The sequence below is a fragment of the Staurois parvus genome, unplaced genomic scaffold, assembly GCF_062004578.1.
Source record: "Staurois parvus isolate SC_StPar_1 unplaced genomic scaffold, SC_StPar_1.0 ptg000291l, whole genome shotgun sequence".
Lineage (NCBI taxonomy): Eukaryota > Metazoa > Chordata > Amphibia > Anura > Ranidae > Staurois > Staurois parvus.
Genome location: NW_028318087.1, coordinates 9,548,481 through 9,570,068, shown reverse-complemented (window position 1 = coordinate 9,570,068; position 21,588 = coordinate 9,548,481). Strand labels below are relative to the sequence as shown.

At 41.7% G+C, this 21,588-nt stretch overlaps 1 protein-coding gene across 2 annotated transcripts in view; it reads left to right on the top strand.

The window, feature by feature from the left end:
* Positions 1 to 21,588, top strand: part of ADK (adenosine kinase) — a 308,889-nt gene that overhangs the window by 37,129 nt on the left and 250,172 nt on the right. For both annotated transcript variants that reach the window (XM_089682589.1, XM_089682590.1), the window contains exon 2: positions 5,446 to 5,520. In XM_089682589.1, the coding sequence (XP_089538715.1) occupies positions 5,446 to 5,520 (75 nt within the window). The remainder of the gene's footprint in view (positions 1 to 5,445; positions 5,521 to 21,588) is intronic.

Genomic DNA, 21,588 nt, shown 5'->3' with positions numbered 1-21,588 from the left:
CCTGCACAGTCCTCAACCCGATAGAACACCTTTGGGATGAATTAGAGCGGAGAGTGTTAGCCAGGCCTTCTCATCCGACATCAGTGCCTGACCTCACAAATGCGCTTCTGGAAGAATGGTCAAACATTCCCATAGACACTCCTAAACCTTGTGGACAGCCTTCCCAGAAGAGTTGAAGCTGTTATAGCTGCAAAGGGTGGGCCAACTCAATATTGAACCCTATGGACTAAAACGCTACTAAAGTTCATCTGCATGTAAAGGCAGATGTCTCAATACTTTTGGCAGTATAGTGTATTTTAGTTTACATTTTTTAGGACTTTTTATCACAACCTGACAAGTTTTTATGTAAAATTAAACTTTGCTTGGAAATTATTTACTAGAACTGGCACAGAGTTTATCAAGTGTTTTGCACAAAAGGTTTATTTAATTATTTTGTAAGCCTTGGCCTTGCCTGTTTTTAAGTTATAAGTGAACGCACAGCTGTGCAAAGTCGGTGGGTATCTCCATCTGTTTTCTATTTATTTATTTTTTTTAACTTGTGCAACCCATTTCCTGTTACTGCTGTATCTCTGCCCCTGAGTGTTTTAAGTAAATACAGTATTGGAGCATCTGTAATATCTGGCATTCAGGCCTTGTTCGCATATAGATGTCTTTAATAAAGTGCATGTAAAGCCAAATTGTTGTTTTTTTTTATCTTTTGAGGTATACAGCTTTTGAATGAAAACTTGTAATAAACAACAATATTGTGAAAGCGGTATAATAAGGTGGCTGGTATTACCTACAGATTTACAGTGATATGCCTTAGCTAGGAAACGGAGCCGCAGAAGTTCTTATGCAAATATCTGCATTTTTGATCTATTCGTGTATTTGCTGTACTGTTAATTTGGCCATATACTCTAGAGCAGGGGTGTCAAACTGGCGGCCCTCCAGCTGTTGCAAAATTACAAGTCCCATCATGCCTCTGCATTTGGGAGTCGTGCTTGTAACTGTCAATCTTGTAATGCCTCTTGGGACTTGTAGTTTGGCAACAGCTGGAGGGATGCCAGTTTGACACCCGTGATCTAGAGTGATCGATTACCTATATCCTTTTAACTGTTATTTTAAAGTTTGTGTATGCCTACAACTAAATTTGCCATTGAAAATGTCTTCCATAAATGTAAATTTGTTCGGTGTTGAAATCTAGACAACTGTCACTGACACTACACAAAGTCCTGACCATGTGTATTTACATGTGTAGCCAAAGTATACAGCTTGGCAGAGTCTGTTTGCTCAATGAAGGAACATTGGCACGCTTAGGAGGTCACCATTTTGCTCTCTCCTCCAAACCTCCAAAGCAAGATTTGTTACAAAACATGCCCTGTGCAATAATAATAGAACACCTAATTGGCTTTGAGTTCTACCCCTTTTAAGTCTAAATGCTGGTATATAGTGGAAAACATTAAACTAGCAAACACATGTTGATGTGCTATTTTTAGAAAGTATTTTTAATAAAATCAAAACTTTATTATCAGTGGGCTTTTTTATGTTGGTATATTGAATCATTTTGCTAGGTGGCCTTTGACAATGCATAAGGAAATCCAAGTTTTTCTGGTTCTAACACTCAGATTAATTATTTCCAGTTCCTCCCCTGCAGTCTAGCCAGTTATTTGAGCACTGGAAAGATTTTGTTTTAAAAACATTTTTTTTAGTTTCACTGTTAGAGGTGCCTGAAGCTTGTGGAAATATTTGCTGCATGTATATAGTTCATAAACTCATAGCATTGTAGGCTGGCAAGGCTCATATTGGCTTGATTACTCCATGTTGGGTGTTTTATACATCAGGAAGAATGTATATTGCATAACAGATGTTCTCATTTTCTTGACCTTCTCTGAAATATAGAACATAAACTCTCTGTTCTTTGCTTAAAACAAACAAATAAGGACAGGAATATAGGCTCTACCACTGCTGCCTTTTATCCTAGATGCAAGTCTCAGGGATGTTATACTCTGATTTTCTGTGGCTTCTTTGTCAGGCTTAAGGAAAAAAAAAATTTTGCAGCCACCTTTTATCTAAGGAGTGGAAAGTTGCAACATAATACTTCTTTGATTTCACACCACTTTAAAGTGGTTCTAAAGCCTGTCTAATAACATTTTTAGGTAGCATTATGACGCCCCCCCCATACTTTACCTCACTTGTTTAGCACTGTGCCCATGTGCAATGTCTCTTTTTTTCGGCAGTGGAAGCCATTGGCTCCCACTAGTGTCTTGCTATGGGGGCACAGCAAGAGGAGGAGGAGCCAGGAGCATCAGGGAAGGGGGGGTACCTGAGAAGAGGAGGTTCGGGGCCACTCTAATTCCGCAGAGCAGATAAGTCTAAAATGTATTGTTGTTACTAGTGTTGTTAACCACTTGCCCTCCAGAGGATTTACCCCCCCCCCTTCCTAACCATGACATTTTTTTGCAATATGGCGTTGCATTACTTTAACTGACAATTGCGCGGTCAGGCAATGTTGCACTCAAATGAAATTTACTTCTTTTTTTCCCACAAATAGAGCTTTCTTTCAGTGGTGTTTGATCGCCTCTGCAGTTTCTATTTTTTGCGCTATAAATAAAAACAACCAATTTAAAAAAAAAAAAAAAAATTCTATATATTTTTGACTTTTTGCTATTAAACCTGTCCGGTGAAAAAAAATTCAATCCAATTTCGTCATAAATTTAGGCCAAAATGTATTCTGCTACATGTCTTTGCTAGAAAAACAAAAAAAAAACAAGACGTGTAAATTAATTGGTTTACGTAAAAAGCTATAGCGTTTAGAAATGGCAGTATATATACTGAAATTATTATTTTTTTGTTTTGTAACTAGTAATGGCGGTGATCAGCGACTAATAGTGGGACTGCGGCGGGCTGTCTGACACTGGTGGGAACTGACTTGGTGTCCCTGACATCCCCAGTGACACCAATACAGTGATCAGTGCTATTAAAAAGCACTGATACTGTACTAATGGCACTGGGCAGGAAGGGGTTAATATCTGGGGTGATCAAAGGGCTAACTGTGTTTTGCTGTGTGTGTGCGCTTTACACTGTAAGCACACTGCTTTTTATAGCTGTGCTACGCACAGCCATACAAAGCAGTGTGCAGGAGCTGACGGGAGAGATCTGTGTTTATACACAGATCTCTCCACCGTCGGTGATGATTGCAGGTGGGGAATCACCAGCTGGGACCCAGTGATTGACAGCCAAGGCTGCAAATGGTGGCGTGGGTAGAGCGTGCGCCCCCCTACCCGGAGCTGCAAAATCACGTGTATATATACGTGATTTTGCACAGACGCGTCGCCCTGTAGCAGTATTTCTGTTATAGGGCAGCGGAGAAGTGGTTAATGTTGTTAGAATCACTTTAACCACTTGCTGCCTGCCCACAGTACTTTTACTGCGTGCAGGCAGCAGATGCAGGCACTGCAATGTACTAAAATATTGTTGTGCACACAGTGCTCGGTACCAGGCAAGTGGCTGGAGTATCATGTGATGGCTATGACCAATCACTGTGATCACATGATTAAAATGCGAGTAAACTGTCATGAGTAGCTTTTATTTTGCTTAATATTGTGATGCTACATAGTTAGTCTGGCTAAAAAAAGACAAAAGTCCATCCAGTTCAACCACAAAAAAACTTATAATCCTATACCCACAGTTAATCCTGAGGAAGGCAAAAAACCCAGCAAAACATGATCCAATTTGCTCCTGCAGGGGAAAAAATTCCTTCCTGATCCCCCGAAAGGCAATCCGATATTCCCTGGATCAACTTTACCTATAAATGTTAGTATCCAGTTATATTCTGTGTATCTAGGAAAGAATCCAGGCCGCTTTTTTTTTTTTTTTTTCTTTTAAAGCAATCCACTGAGCCCCCCACCCCAAGGGCTCTGAAAAAGTAGTGGGGACATTTATAAACCTATGTCCAGCACAGGGCGTCTTGCTAGGGGAGGTTTATTCACAGATTGTGTGGGGGAAGGTAAGAAGCCTCAATATAGCTTTGAATGCACCGATGCAAACAAAGGCTGGTCGTGTAGAATCGCAGAATATGTTTGCATTGGCCATTATAACTGTATACTTTCTTCTTTGTAGAAGGAAGTTTTAATTTAAATCTCAAAATAAGGGAAATTGTTCAGACCTGTTTGCCAAAAGCTACAGTGATGAACATCAATTGAATGGCCAGTGTTATTATGTGAAACGCTGATAAGGCAATGTTGCCATGGAGCTTTGATGGGAAAAGACCTCAAGGAGACAGTTTCTGTAGCATTTGCTCATACCCCATGCCTAATAGAAAGTGACAATTGCACACTGCTTTAATAATTCTGCAGTGCTATGGATCTACTGATCCCAGGGTCTGCTTCTCCTGATCAGAGGCGCAGCAGTGGCTGAAAATGAAAATTGTTTCTTTAACTAATTTACAGCTTTTACTGCTGTTAATAGGCCAGGCTTTAGGATTATTAGGGGTTGAATGACACTAAAATCTGGTAATGCCTTGCCTGACCTTTTTCCTGTTGGTAATGTAATTATAATGCACATTGTATGTATGTGTCAGTTTGGTGAATATTAAACATGTTTATGATTAATGGTAAACCATAATAATTGTAGATAATTTACCTGTCATGCAACCAGGGGCGGACTGACAACTCATGGGGCCCCCGGGCACTAGGAAATCATGGGGCCCCTGTGTCCTCACCCACACTCCAACCACACCCAAAAAAGCCTATGAAAGGTACCAGGGGCATCTCATGGGGCCCGCTACTGACCCCGGGCCCTCGGGCAGTGCCCAAGTACCTAAATGGTCAGTCCGCCCCTGCATGCAACTGATTCTTTTGTAATAAAGCACTCCTTTTTACTTGCAGCTAACCAAATTAAAGGTGCTGGTCAGTTAAATCCTTTTTCTTTTTTTGGCCAGTTTTGCCTAAAGGAAAAGAAGCTGCCTAATTATACCCACCTTGATATATAGGGTGTTGATCTCCTTAGGCCACACCCTCCCTCATTACACAAATACACATCCCCTGGTATGCGTAAACCAAGTAAGCATTCGAGTTTATACAGCTTGGAGTTGGACAATATGCATAAAAAGCATGATCTGGTCAATAAACTCGCCTAATAATAATTGTGCACACAGTGTAGATATGATCCCCCTAACAGACCCCTTAGTATTTGCTTGTTGGCAAATGGTTATCTAAAATGTAACTTTGCCTACCTTTCCTTGTCCTCTGCGTCCCACAATACAAAGGTCAGTGCTTGAGCAGCTAATCGAGGGTGTTGGTAGTGTGAGGGCTAGGAATTTTCTAGGGCACCAAGTATATGTCTTGTTTACTCTACTGTAAAGTGGACCCCATTACTATACATTGCCCAGTAGTACAGGTTCACTGTAATTTGCCATGGAAATATTAGAAAGTAATGTGCATGTTTCTTCTGTTTTCTTCCTTGCAGAGAAAATCTCCTTTTTGGTATGGGCAACCCTCTTCTAGATATTTGTGCTGTGGTGGACAAGGACTTTCTTGACAAGTATGTAAATGTTTTCTTCTTCAACGTTTCTGTTCATTGTACTTATTGTTTTTTGAGCAGCCAGGTGCTATTAGACTGTGCTGTTAAATATTTGCCAAAGTATTCTATGCTTGCAACTCTTGCTGTTGTGTCATCATCAGACTGGGATTTTGTAATAAACTTTTGAATGCAACTTGTTTCATTTGCAAGTTGTGTATAGAATTCATCTCTTTATATTTATAATTTTAGCTGCATGTTTGTAAAAACAATTTTAGAAGAATTTACTTTCCAGTAAATCAGACCGGCTTCACACAGCACAGGTGTATCTGCAGGTTTCACTTGTTGTACCTTAGGGTTTAGCCGCTGCCCCATAGACTAATTTTCTTTTAGGTCGTGCATTTGTGTCACGAAGTGCACTAAAGTTGCAGCATGAAGGACTTTTGGTGCTCTTTCAGAAAACATGCCAAAAATGCGTGACTTCACAAAGTCTAAAATGTGTGAACCGCAGGCAAATTGCAGTGCAGCAGTGTGAAACTGGTCAGAATGGTTAGTGTTAATAAGTCTGATTATTGTTGTAAAATTTGTGTTTACATTTTTTTTACTTTATCCTGAATGTTTTAAGTGCATAGGTAAGTCCTGATTAGTTTGGGTAGCAGAAAGTGTTACCTAGTTATGTCCTATATTGCATTTGTTTTGTAAATCATCTGAATTATTTTACAAATCTGGTGTTGCCTTAAAGTGGCTGTAAACCTTGCATATACCCAGTGAAGTGACTGACCACAGGTGATAGAGTTGAAACAAATCCTCCTAGATAAGTTGTATCTGTTTATCTGGCGTATTCTTCTATAACGCTGTTCAAAGTGCTGAATTCTATTAGATTGTCAGAGTTCAGATAAAAGGGAGAAGAGAGCTGAAGTTAGCAGAGAGCTCAGTGAGGAGAGCTCTGAGTACTGATTGGAGGTAAGAGACCCCCCCCCCCCTTTACACAGCTCACAGGAACAGAGCTGAGGCTGTCAGTCTGCTGGAGGTCCCTCCACTGTCACCAATTTTCTCTTGGTGTCAGGAAAACTTGTCTGAAAATGTATTCTGTGAAATGAGTTTGCTATAAAAAAAAAATCTCAATACATGTAAATTGTTCTTTTGTGAAATTTATAGCGTTTACAAATAGCGGTGTATATAGACTAGAATTTAATTTTATTTATATATATATATATATATATATATATATATATATATATATATATATATACACATACATACTAGTAATGGTGGCGTTCAGCGACTTATAGTGAGACACTAATACAGTGATCAGTGCTAATAGAAAGCACTGACACTGGATAATTTAGATCTAGAGGTCACCCCAGTCTGGCCAACGAGCTTGCGCAGACCTTTAGATAAGTGCTGGGTCAGCTGCAACTGAGCCTCATCCTGGGCCGGATCAAGCCAGCAAGTTAAATCAACGTCCCGCATGGGCACATATGACCGGGCACCTGACGTTCGTGTCACTGTTACCCCTGGCCAGCTCCCCCCGCCCTACTTTGGTGGTGAGTAGCATCTGTCTCAGGATTGTTACCTGCTCAGGGATGTCCGATTCCTATTGCCCGACGCACGGGACATGTAGTTCCGGGCAAGCAGCAGGTCTCACCTGTCAGTTGGAAGCATTCGGGCAGCAGCACTGCTGCCTGATTGTTTCCACCCAGCCCACAGTGTCAGCCTCTTCCCCGCCCCCCCGCTATATGTCCTGGCCTCCGCTTGCCCATCTGCAGGCCTGCGTCTGGTTCAGTGGGTTTCGCGGGATGTGGTATAGGGGAGGGAGGAGGAGAGTGGACACATCCACTCCCCTCCCTTTCTTCTCCTGATCCGGATGTGATGTGACGTCACTTCTGGGTCCTCAGTCAACAAATTCCCGGTCATTAAAGTCGGGAAAGAATGTAATGCGGTGCAATGTGCATCACATAACATTCAGTGTAGTACAGGGGAGTCAAAAAAAGAGAACCTGTCACAAAAATTCATCACATATGGGACGTCTCGTCCCGTAATGGGATTTAAAAAAAAAAAAGTTAATCTTTTTTTTTTTTTTTTTTTTTTTTTCTTTCAAATGGAAGTTACACCCAAGCATATAACACCCCAAAGTTTTTCAAGGCCCCCCACCCCCACATATGTACGCAAAAACATAAAAACACATACTCTGGCGCCTACACATGAAAACATGGATCGTGATACACGTTGCATATCGCTGCGCATGCCAGAATGAGAGCAATAATTCTTGCACCAGACCTCCTCCGTACACTATACTGATGACCTATAAGGGTCTTTAAAAGTGTCGCCTAGACCTTTGTGATATCATGTGACATAAAAAGTTGGAACTACCGCTATTTTATTCTCTAGGATCCCTAATTTCAGAAAGTATGTTTTGGTTTTGTGTCATCTACAGGTCTAAAACTATTTTTTAAACGTGTGCACATAACCAAAAACCGCTCTGGCAGCGAAATGGATGAAGGATAAGTCCGACACTCCCCTTTCCTGACGAGCAGCCAATTGGTGCTCACTACACTGCAAGGTCTCTCCCCTCCCTGCTAGTCCCTGGGTGCAGTGGTGGAGAAAGACAGGGAGAGGAGATAAACAGCACAATGTTAAAAATATTAAACGTTTAAGTAGCCATAAAGCTCCTTTTTTGTTTTTAAAAGTCCCAGACGTTACCTAAAGCAGATTTAAATACAGTTTTGGTTAAAATTTGTTGTTTTTTTTTTTCATCAGGACAAGTAGATTGGGACACCGATTTTAGTCCCTGGACAAGTAGCTTTTTAAAAAATTTCCACACCCCTGCCACTCTCCCTGCTGAACTGCTAAGTAGACACCCCCATTCCCTTGTGCACAGTGGCAGGTTGTAAGTGCTCCTTGGGGCTGTTGGCCCTGTGGGGTTTCCTTTGTCCCCTCCTGGGCCTGTGTTTGCGGTCTGCCCCCTTCCCTCCCAAAGCTGCATGCTGTACCTCTGAGGTGCTGCCCATGTCTGTGGGCCCTTGTCCTCCCCTAGCTGGGCATTGGAATGTAGGTGTTTTCAGGGGCCTCTTCTACCTTGTATGTTGGCCTCTGTTCCTGAGCAGGAAGGCAGCCCACTGATTACAGCCAGCAGGGGTTTTGCAGATCTGGGATAGCCATATAGGCTTGTGGACCCCCTTCCCTGTTGGTTTCTTGGATCAGTGGCTGGGCGGGTTGCGGTGTGATCCTGCATATTTATTTTTTTTAATGTACAAGGCTAGTTCCTACAGGTTTTGGTGATGGTATGGGGCTCCTAATCCCTGGCGAGCGGGTACGCACACCACATGGTCAGACCGCCCACAAACTTAGGCCATGGCTTGTGGCCTATGAAGCCAGACTGCTGCACCGCCATCTTGGTTATGGGCTTTGGTTTTAGCTGCCATATCTCCGCACATGCACATTAGCGATCAGGCACGGTGTATTGATGCTCTGCCCAATGGCTACTTTCATTGCTGGCTGGTGTTTCCCTGAGCCTTATCGGTGCAGTCATGCATTTGTACTTGACTCGGACATCTGCTTTGAGCTGCAAAGTCTTACTACTCCCATGATAGCTGCATAGTGGAGGGGGGGGGGGGTGTTGTGCTGGTGGTCGGTGCTTTTGCATCTGTCTGGACAGTGCTGTCAGCATTACCCTGTCAGTAGACCCCACCCCCTTCTTTGTGGATGTTGGTGTTGGGAGTCTCCTTCTTCCAGGCTCCTGTGATCTGTAGGTGGCTTTGATCACCTGTGCTATTTTTGTAAGTGCTGGCTGGGCACTGCGTCTTGTTTTTGGCCATGGCTCTCATGTCTTGGACGCTTACGATAAGTTCTGGATACAAGACTGGTGCCCCTATTTTACGTTTACTTTGTGGATCGGTTGGTCCAGGGCCTCCGTTTCAAGCGTGAGATGCCTTGCATTGTGGTCCCGTTGCTTCTAAGCTATCTATGCATCTCAATGGTAGTGCTTCAGCAATTCCTTTAGCTCTAGTATTGATCTGCAGACCTGATGTTTGCGATGACCCTGGTGGACTTCCCCTCTGAGAAAATGTGCCTTGGGTGCCACCCTGGATGGCATCATCCAGACATTTTTGCTTGTGAGGTAGTGTACTTTTCTACCACAGTCTATGTAGGGGAAAGAGCTGCACCACAGGCACAGTTTCGCCTTCCCTGCACAAAACTGTCTGTATACGTTCTCCTGGCTTCTTGGACAAGGGCTCCACTGCCTTCTATGCTTCCACATGTGCCCACAGACTACTCCTCTTCTTGTGAGGCTTATTCTGCCTGCATCTGGATGGGTGGGGTCCCATATTGGGTTGCAGTTTGTGGACAACCCTGCTTTCTGACTATTTTGGTTTTGTCAGACCGGAATATAGGGGGTTGCTCTTGTCCACCGAAAAGGTTCTTTGTCATCTTTGTCCCTTCACTTTCTCATCTACGAGCTCCCTATGGGGGCATTGCATGACCTGCTCAGACAGGGAGTGAGTGACCAGTCTCCGCCCCAGAGGTATTTCTGAGATTTTACTTCAACCGTTTTATGGCCTCATATGTGGCAGGAGTTCTTCTGATTCTGCACCTCAGGCCTTGAGTTGCTTTGTGCCGGAGCAGAGTGAGATGGAAGATGGAACCCATCAGTTTGGTGGTGACGGGAGGTGGTGAGTCCCTGTTTTTTTTTTTCTAAAAATTTCAGAGATGCCTACTTCCACTTTCCCATTTGGATCAGGCACTAGCACTTATTGCTCCTGTTTTTGGGGACTCACTTTATTGGTTGTGGAGTTCTCCCTGGCCAACGGGGGATTGCAGAGTTGGCTCGCAACCTTTTAAAATTATGGACAGTCCCGAGGCACCCTTTAAAATTATGGGGTGCCTCAAAAATGTCCATTTTTAAAAGGACACCCCATTCTAAAATGTAAAAACTATTCTAATATTTTTATATAACGCAGCAACATCCACACATGTAGGACACCCAACATTAGGGGTGATTTATTCTTCCAGAGCAAATACACTTTTGCACACTGGTACTGAGCAGTGTTCCAATGTTTCTCTTCTCTTAGTTTTTCTCCATCATTGAGCTAATGTGACCCCATCACTGATGGGGCAGGGGAGGGGCAAACTAGGATGCTGTGCAGGCAGCTGAAATCCTCCTTATCAACTGATGTCCATTGGTTGTCAGGATGCCAGCGGCTAGAAGGTCATAATGGTGCACAATGAAAACCTGTGACTTTGTGTAACTTAAAGGCAGGCTTGTTCCATCCACTGGCTTGTACACAAGTTTGAGGCACTTGTTAGACATTTTGCCAAGGCACCCCTGAAGGTTGAGAGAGGCTGCTCTAGTGGACCTTCTCTTAAGAGCAAAGACTCCGTCTGCACAGAAAAAGGGATTTTACGGTGAGTAACAAAAAAAATCCTGTTTTTGCCATTGAGATAATGCTATCCAGCCAAGTGTCTTTTCTAGTATCCATATAATATGCTAACCAAAGTGTTTTTTTTTTTTTTTTTTTTTTTTTATTGTGACGTTTTGAACCAGAAAATTAAAACCATTTGTACTGTTTGCTCTGATCTTACATGTAATCATTGAATGCACTTGCTTCCTTTTTTATGGAAAGGGATTGAAGTAGTGATGCAGGCAATTTGGAGTTATCAGTAGCGACCATCTGAATGGGTCTATCCCAGCTGATAAATTCTTAACCAAGCAGGCTTAGCCAGGAAAGGCATAAAAAGGTAGTCAAGGCAAATATTCCCTTGGGTCTGCAAGTAACTTTGTGCAGCCTTCACAGTCCTACATTAGGCTGGCCATACACTATGCAATTTTCTGCCCAATTACCTTTAGATTTATCTTCAACTATGTAGTGCAAGGGCCAGCCTAATTGGATACAATTGAAAGTGTTGTTTAGGTTTGACCTCATATTATATGGTTTTTGGTAAGTCTTAATCAAAATTCTCAAGAAAATTGTATAGTGTATGGGCCAGCCTTAGGCTGTGGCTAAAGTGTCAGCCAAGTGTCACTTTGATTTGATATATGGTTATGTTTTTGCTCTTACCATTAGGATTACAGATCTGCTAGGAATTTGTAATAAATTGAAATGTTAAATCTTTATCTGTATTCCTAATTTACAGCATCTTATTTAAACCTATAAAACGTACTATAGTGGTGCACTGTTCCTTTAAATAAATGTGATAATTAAGTGCTGCGTGTACTAAACAAAAAGAAAACAAACCTTCTGCTACCACATGAGCTAGTGATATAAACACCACTATTATATAATACCACATGGTGCATCCTAAAACTGGTGCAAAATAGTGTGTCCAAAACTATTCACCAAATATTCTTAGTAAAATATAAATATCTCTAAGTGGTAAAACGAACACCAAATGCATCAATGTGAGCTGCGTAACATAAAGTTCATATGATCTTCAATAATCTTCAAACATGCTCCAGTGCTCAGTAATCAAGTGTGCCAGCAATCAACCAATGGGTGCAGTGCCTGCTCGCCTGAACTTATTGACCTATAATGTACTAACTCAAATGCACTTAAGTATATGATCCTTGCAGATCCACTTTTTATCTGTTAGTGCCTACTTCATAAGCAGGATCCCTTTTAAGAGACTGGATCTTGTTGTCTCCACTTCCAGTGTTGCTCAGATATAGAATAAGACAACTCTCATTGCATAACACTGTTTACGATTACCACTATTTATTTTGGCTACAATAGTACTTGCATATATGTAAGTGCATTCCTTTATTATACATCCGTCTCTTGGCACAATTCCGGTTTCATGTCCTAACCAGAAATGCTTTTGCCTGGTTATAAAGGGGGTAAAACCTTCCAAAGCTGAAGTGGTTAAGCTAACGCAGCAAAAAATGGTAAGGGGATGTTTGCAAAGACAGACAATCTGGCTGTCACTTTAATGTCATTTACTGTACATTAGATTATCTTTTTTAGCTAGAAGCAGCCATAAGGCTGCCTATAATTACCTTGTATAAAACTAAGCACCTGCTTAATTTTCGTGTGGCTCTGTATCCGTTCTAGTCACACGTGTAACCAATTTCAGCCCTGTGTGTTAGGAAGATAAATCGTTTAATTTCGATTCATTGTGATGAGCAGGTAGAATATGAACATGTGTAAAAATCTGTTTAGTTCAGCCTTTACATGTGGGGGGAAAAAATTGTAGAAAATTATGGCATTTTTTATATATATAATTTTATTGCCCTTTCTGTCTGACAGGATGTCTTTAATAAACGTGGGTGTTTGTTTTTTTTCTTTATTTCGTCTTTGTTGAGAGATGTGTTTATTTAGTTAAAGATAGGCCCATCAAGCTACTTTTTGTTATGCAGTAACTCAATTGTTTGTTTTTGCTGAAAATAGACCACATTCTTGCATGTAATTGTTGCCTATATTTTCAAACTTTCCACAGACTGGCGTAATTCTGGATTGTGGTTAGAGATTCGGTATTTACAGTCCACTAGAATATTGGCTAGTAACACACAACTAAAGTTGATGGAAATTAAATTTTTAAGTGAATTATGTTTCATTTGAAGTTTACAAAAAAAATAGAGAAAATGACTGAGGGGTGTGAAATGTTTCAGGATTGGCAGCACATGCGTTGGGTCCCCATTACCAGGAAATCAGCATCCTGATTGTGAAGGTATGCACAGTTAGTAAAGAGTCTGTCTATGGGTCAGGGCTCCTTCCCCTGAAAACAAGCTGCTACAGGAGTAATGTGTTTGAAGAGACACCCTGGCTTCAAGGAGAGGCAATTTAATCTGACCAGGCCATTGCCTGAAGCTGTTCTAAGACTGTATATTTAGGCAGAGCCTGTGCAGCCCAAGTTGGGTGGTTTGTTGCAAAGCTGGTTGTGATAAAATGCTGAGTCAGGCTCAGGGAATATGGAGATGGATAGCCAGGAGGCTTGGAAATTTCTTTTTTTCTGTGAAGCTGAAAACCCCTTGTGTGAGTTTTAGAACTTTACTTTTAGGGCTGGTTCACACTATAGAAATGCAGTCCAGATGTGTTTCTGTATGCGCGCTTTGATGCGTTTCTGGTTAACTCCCCCCCTTTTTTATTCTTCAACTTAAATAAGGGCATGTGCATTTTACTGTATCCCAGTACAGTTTGATGCAGAAAAAAAAATGCAGCATGTTCTACTTTTTTTTTTTTTCCCTTATTTCTTCTGGAACGCACTGGAATTGACTGCACTTGTGTGAACTATGCCATTGGAAACCATGTAACCTACTATCCATGTTTTTGATGCAGAAAAATGCACTGGACTGCATATGGTGTGAACTGGCCCTCAAAGAAAAGGGAGGGAAAAACCCTGAAATGTAGTTAAAAGAACAAAAGGTATACCACTGAGGCAAACAATCCAGACCAATCCACAACAGGTGCAGGCTGTGGCTCGCCACCAGCCACGATGCAATAGGAAGAGGGGTCAGCCGCACTCCGGAGGATAGATGAACATAGTGTGTATTTATTGATCCATAGGACACACAAAACACCAGGACATAAATACAGGACTTGTTAACGCGTATCACACGATCTCATGCTTAATCATAATTAATCCTGTATTTATGTCTGGTGTGTTGTGTGTCCTATGGATCAATAAATACACACTATGTTCATCTATCCTCAGGTGTGCAGCTGACCCTTCTTCCTCAAATGTTGTTGACTGACTGGACTGAAGTTGAAGAAAAGGACTATATTTGAGTAGCCAGCCACCTCCATTATATTTGGACCCTTTGCCCCGGTGCACTCACCCAGTAAAGTCATCATGCATAATCTAGATGTGTTGGAGGCATAAGTCTTAAAACAGGAGCTGAGTATATAAAGAAGACCTATAAAAGCACGCCAGGTGTGTCCTGGTGTATATATTGCCTGTCTGGTATATGGGTGATTTGTATTCCAGCCATAATGTGGAACACGGTAATGATTTTAGAGTTCTTTGGGAGGAACTACAGTGGACAGCATCTGGAAATGGAAGAGTTAAAAACAATTTTTCAAACGCGGTTAGCCGCGTTTACAAGCATTTTGTGTTTGAAATGCTGATAAAATCTACTGCTGAACGCAAGTTTTCTGCAGTAAAAAAAACAACTGTAAACTACTGTAAACGATGATGTGTACATGGACACATAGGAAAATATTAGGCTAAGTTAAGGGCTGCTGAAAAAAAACGCAGAACAGCTCCTAAACGTGAGTTTATCAGCTGCAGTGTACATGAGCCTTTAAGCTGCTGGCACCTAGATTGCGGTCCCACGAGCTGGAAAATATTTGTGCAGGGTGTAGCTGAGAGTGTCATTGTTGTGCAAGTGAGAGCGCAGTGTAGGATTGGCTGGTCCTTTGTCACGAGTTGATGAGAAGGGCAGGGGCCGTGCACCGCCTTCATCACACAGCTTAGTAAAAGACAGACACCTGGTTCTCTTTCTAGATCTTCTCAAAATTCTAGGTGCATGTTTAGCGTCTTCTGTGAGTGTAGCTTTTGGCGTCAAGGTTCTTATATTGGCTTCCTGAAGTTGGGTCTGTTGACTCCTGTCCTTGGCCCTGTTGGCACAGTTCTGTTTTGCCTAGTTGTTGCTCCCCCAACCCCCCTTCTTCTTTTTTCTTTTTTTTTTTTCTTAAAATTCATTGCTTGGAGACATCCCAGGGTCTATGAATACTCAGCTTATATCCAGTACTGTATGATTAAAGGACATTTAACTTGCTTCCATGTCTTGGAGTAAAGTACAGAAACCAGGACTTCCTTTCTTCTATTCCTGTTGCTTTGCCTTGCTTGTCATAAAGCTGAGAATGGAATGGTGGAATAAAGTTATTGGGGAAGCCCCAGGGGGCATGACATCAACAGATTTGCCAGTGTCCAAGTACCTGACGTTACGAGTTTATACCCAGGTTTTCTGAATACTCGGCCTGTGTCCTACATGTACTTCAAGATATGGATTTTACAGGAAGATATGAAATTTGCAGGCAAGTCAAAACTTCCTTTGACAGGTTTTCTTTATGGACATTTTTTGTAAGATGTAATTCTGATATTGCTGATAACCCTAAAATGTTTTGGGTGTTCATATATTGTCACTAACCCACGACGAGAGTACAGTCTGATCTCCAAACCTACTTCATCCAGATCAGTATTTCACATTTTTGTTAACAGCACAGTTTATCTATTTTCTAGATTTACAGATTTCCTTAAAGCTTCAACTTAAGCATAAAGGTTTCTGTTCAGTTTTCTATTCCGTAGAGTACAGAACGCTTACAACCTTTGTAAGGTGTTCAAGATGACTTATTCCTGTTGGAGATATTCATCCTTCCTGCTCTTATAACAGGGGGCAGAAAACCCCTTCGGGAACACTTGTCAGCTAAAAAGCAGACGAGATGTATGTCAAAGAATGGAGTTGGAGTATAATAGGTTATTTTATGGTTTTAAAAAAATTGTAAAGGACTCTGACATGCCCCATTCTCTTCTACCTCTCCTGTCTGGTTGATGTCTGTGTGCATCCTTTTGCTAATGATCATGTCTTTGGTGTGTTTGGTTTCCTTTACATGCTAGTAGATTCTGGTCTTGACTCTTATGTTACCAGTTGTATAGTTTGGGAATTGTTTGTTTCAGTTTCACATGTCATAGTTTTAGTCTTTCCAGTTTCAATGTTCTAATGAGCAAAGTTTTTAGCTTGATTACCTAATTGAGTAGGCTTTCCTGATCCAGTCTAATAAGTTAAACCTATTATGATTCTGACTTCATCTCCCAAATCCCCCCCCCCCCCCCCCTTTTTTTTTTTTTTAAATTTGTTTGTGAAATCTTGATCCTCACTGGAAATGTGCATCAAGAAAACTTTCAGTTTTGTCCTGGAAAGACACTAACATTTTATTTTGAAACCTTTTTTTGATTTCTTGAAATAATGTAGAACTTTCAGAGACATAAGATTGTTAAAGTTCTGCTTTGTGGAGTGCCAGTGTTTTCTAGTTATGGGGAAAACGCAAGATTTGCCTATCCTAGTGCTATCACGTGGTGGGGAAATGGCTTTTTATACTGTGCAAGCTTCTACTTGGAACTTGTGCAAGGCTTTTTATTGGGGTTTTGGCATTCAAACTGGGTGGCGAGACCTGGTGGGAAGGTTATCCATTAAAGGTTTGCATGGTCACATGTTCTGTCCCTCTTTGTAATGTACAGCGCTGAGCGAACTATTGGCGCTTTATAAATACTGTATAATAATAATAATGATCACACAAACCTGTTGCTTTTCCCTGAATAGAAAAATGGAGTTTTTGACTCATTTGGCAACAAAAATGCCATATTCTGGAGTACAGTACAGGACTCAGGCCACATTTTGTATTGTTTGCTATAAAACTGAGGGCGCACAGAGTGGGAGAGTTACAAGGGGGGGTCCCCCAGGGGATATTTTCTCAAAAACCTGCCAGTGTTCACCTGAAGGTACCATCCTATAACACAGGGTTATCCTAGGAGTAATCAACCTGTACTGTATTCTAACATATGCAATTTATAGGTAAGTAAAAATTCCTTTTTATTTTATTTATTTTTTACATTGACTTCACAACTGCTATGAGGCTAGGAATGAGTGTTTCTTTATGTATTGGGGAATTCTTAATCACTTTATCACTACTAATCTGCCTGTAGTCAATGAGAGCTGAAACCTATATGTGTCTGCTTGTACTTGCATGTTGCTTAAAGTATAAGTTTACTTTTAAGAAAAAAATAATAAACCCATTTTCTGCAGGTAAAAAAATGTCAATTTTATTATTTTTATCTACATGAGCCTGGAAAGCATTGCACCAGTGATCAGTATATCGCTGATGCCATGCAGGTCTCCTGCAGACCTGTCATAATATCTGCTTGCCGTAGGGGATGTACGAGCAAGCAGATATTCTGATAGGAAGCTTCAATGAACTACTATGGCGCTGCACAGCACCATGGTAGTTCATTGAAAGCTACAAGCCGACTGCCACTAAGGATGATGGGACTTGCAGTTCATTCACGGAAGTCCGTGAATCAATGAAGCGGGCATGTGGGGGTGGTGCCCTACATAGCCGCGCTGGTTTCCAATTTTGGGAGGGGGGGGGGATCTGCAGCTATGGGGCCATGTTACATGTTCCACCCTAAAAACAGGTGTACCATGTTCCCAAAGGTGAACTTGTCCTTTAAGCCTCATACACATGGTAGGAATATCTAATGAATGATCGCCCTTTTTTTTCTCTTTTTATTTGCATGCTTGCATGCTTTGATGTATTGTAATGTATTATTTTGTTTGCAAGCATGCGTGGTGTTGGTCATTTGATTTTCAGTTCATGCAAAATTATAAGATTATTGGACGTTCACTCAGAAAATGCTACTTTTCATCCAATTTCCTCATCGTTTGTACTAATTACGGAGTGTCCCAGGAACCCAAATATGTACAAGGCTTTTATCTAAATATTGATTTCATTGTCTGTAAGCTCTGACTTGCCTCTCATCTCACTATTGAAACATTATGGTTAGTTCCACAGTTCATTGGTGGGTACAGGAGGTTGAATAGTAACAGCTAGATTTTTTTTCTTTTAAGTCAGCAGCTACAAATACTGTAGTTGCTGATTTACCAGTGCCAGGGATTCAGCCCTGTCTTCCTGTAGCTGGTGGTTATTACCACTGTGGGTCACCAATGTCGCCATTGTGGATACAGGTACTGCCTGCGGCTTCTTGAGGAACCACAGCTGTCTTTCCACTGCACACACTCATGAATGGCTCAATTAGCTTTCTTTCTTTTCTTTTTTTTTTTTTCTTCTAATTTTTAACATTTTCATGATTGTCACAAAGATGAAATAATTGTTATAGTGTATAATAAAAATTGAGAAAAAATGACAAAAAACCACCTACATACACCAGTCAGGACGCACATATGCAGATAAACCCCTGTTGTGTATTAGACATCCATGCACACTACAGAGGTAAAAGAATAGTGTTAGGGCTGTCATTTAAGGTTGATTCTAGATTGGTAAACTATAAACACCCCTTCCCCCATATATTTAGCTACAAAACAAGAAAGACCAGACTGGCAGTCATCAGCAGTTACTGGAAAAACAATTTTATGTTAGATTTTTCCTGAAGTCAGTAAGGTTGCCACTAAAAGCACATCACTGTTTTGTTCATTTTTTATTTTCCCATAAGATCTAATATACAAACTGGCACATGCAGACAAAAATATATATGTACAGGTGTAGGATGATTGATACTGAAAGGGGTGACATTAGTGAATGTGTGTGGGGTGATAGAAAAGCTGTCATTTTTACTTCCTGTCTGTTGAATCTCGATCAATGCTTTTAAATTGGGGAGTAGGCTGGGATTCTTTTCTTTTTTTTAACAAATTGCATTTATGAGATAGAGGGGGGGGGGGGGGGGAAGGACAATTTTGAGTTAAGAATATTATGCAAGAGGGACTGAGGGTATGGGGTGAGAGAGCAGATGGAAAAGATAGGAGGGAGTGAATAAAGAACAAATGGGATGGCAGGCAACAAATTTGAGGCGGGGCGTGGTGTCACTCCCTTCTGTCTATAGTTACATTTGATCCATGGGTCTACAGTACAGGACACTGGCAAAGCTTTTGGTCATGCCCTTTTTTGGCATACACCTATAACACCACCCCTCTCCGAGAAAATTCTTCTATGCATGAAGGTAAAAAACTTTCACATTGCAGCTCCCCTCTCAGTCCTCCTAATACATACCTGAGCTGGATTGCAATCTAGCAATGTGTTTGAGAGAAGTGGCTCTCTCGGGTCTCGCTGCTGTCAATCACAGCCACTGAGGAGGGAGCGGGGGGGAGTGAGGCCGAACAATGCTCTGTATCTCATAGAGGCAGCTCAGGAGCGAGCATGCACGAGTTCCCCAAGAGCAAGCTGCTTGCTGTGGGATCACTCAGTGGGGGAAGGGGCCAGGAGCGCTGGGGGCTGACCCAAGAAGAGGAGGATCAGCTCTGATCTGTGTAAAATCATTGCACAGAGCAAGTAAGAATACCTTGTTTTTTGTTTTTTTTAAGTGAGCCTTCGCAGCCATGCACGCGAAACAATACAATCTTTTTAAATCCTTGAATGGTACCTGGATTCCATGCTGTGGGAACAGAATGTTGCTTAGAGCACTGTAATCTGTTTGGGTGCTTACCTTTGCACTTAGTGCAATACGTGTATTTAGCTGCAGAGTGCAATACAGGTCCAGGGCCGTGGTCCATTCTTCCCAGACCCTGAAGACCCCTCCAGGGTATGCCCACTGTGATGTGTGCTGGACAGACCCATACAGGGACCAGTAATATGGAAAGGTGAGACTGGTTTGTCTACTTATCAGACAGTTACTGTAGCCCTATAGCAAGTATGAAACTTGATAGCTGTACTGCCTGCAATACACTTATTAGTGTCTCCTGGATAATATTTATTAAATGAATAAACCATCAGGAAAGGGGGAACTGTGTTGGTGGTTGGCAGTATAAATTTCACCATTCAAAGCTTTGTCTCAGGTGAATGGCCAGGTGTTACATCACCCAACAGGTTGTGCGGTTGCCCCCATCTTCCTCTCAGAGCCCCTATAAGGTACTCGGGCACTTTCTCCTGCCCTTTTTCAACTAGCACTTTGCTACAGGACAGTTGACACCTGGGTTGTTGTGTATCCAAGTTCTCCAGACATACTTACCCCATTTCTGTAATGTACTCTTTGAATTCCCCACAGGGGAATACCCTCACAGTTAGCAATACTGGAAATAAGGCGCAAGGCAATCGTGACACAAGCTCAGACAAACATGCACTCTGCCGATGGCCTGCAAAGTGCTCAAACCGTTCAGGGTGACATTGCTGACCTTGCATTGCAGGACCCTACTTTAAAGCAGCTGTTTCTAGATCTTTCTCAGGTACCCAATAAGCAGCCTATCTGACAAAGGCAGATTTCCCTGCAGCTGTGCTAGACTTTCTTAGAGAACGAATGGTCTTTATTCAGCCAACACTGTCCAGAGCCCAAAAGCACCAGGCTTCTTCTTCACCTTCTCCAGTCAGACGTTGAGCTACTTCTCTTCGAGTGTCCATCAAAGTTTTCCATGTCTACCTCTTCTGAGGCAGTGTTAGAAGAGGCCACCTAAGATATCTTACCCCCAGCCTCTCATGCACTTGATACTATGGCTTCACACAATATGCTTGCCAGTGTAGATATGCTCACTTCTACTGTGTGCAAAAGCCTTAGTATGGTCACACTTGATTCTTCTCAGTCTTGCCAGGCCTCTTTGGGTACTAAGACTTGCAAAGTCTAAAAAGACATTCCCTATTCTTGATCAAATAAAATGGGCAATTTATGGTGATTGGGTTTCACCTGAAAAGTTTTTTCACTCATCTGAGAATCCTTGTTGAGCTGTATCAAGTATAGGGGCTGGTTCACACGACATGCATTCCATTGCATTTTTTTTCTGCATTCAAAACACACAGAAAGTAGCTTACATGGTTGTCAATGGCATAGTTCACACCAGTGCTTGCAGTTTCAGTGTGTTCCATTTCCAGAAAAAAAAAGAACTTGCTGAATTCTACCTGCACAGAACTGTATTGGAACATGGTAAAATGAATACAATACAAAATGAACTGGAATGCTTAAAAAATACAGTGGACCCCAAATGAGGGGAAAAAAGCATCTGGAACACATAAAAAATGCACCGGAATGTGTCAGAAACGCGAATGCAGAAATGCATCTGGAATGCGTTTTTCTATGGTGTGAACTAGCCCTAAAAAATAAAATTCACTTCAAAAAGCTCCGGTAGTAGACTGTCTCAGTCCTAAACGCCTTCCTGTGCCTATGTGCCCTTTAAGAATTTTGCAGTCCAAAAATCTGAGATGCTTTTAAAAGCTCCTTACCCTTTTGGTTCAGTCTTGCAACCTGCTGTTACTGCAGTTTGTTAAACCACAGCTCATTGGAGTAGGACATTGAACAATCAACAGGATCCTGCCTTTCAGGACTGAACTATTGTGGAACACTTACAAACAATGCTTTCTTCCTGACTTTTCTGTGTTGGTGTCCTGGAACAAGTCATGACACAAATTGCCAGAGTGGCTATCATTTCTGTCCATGCGCACA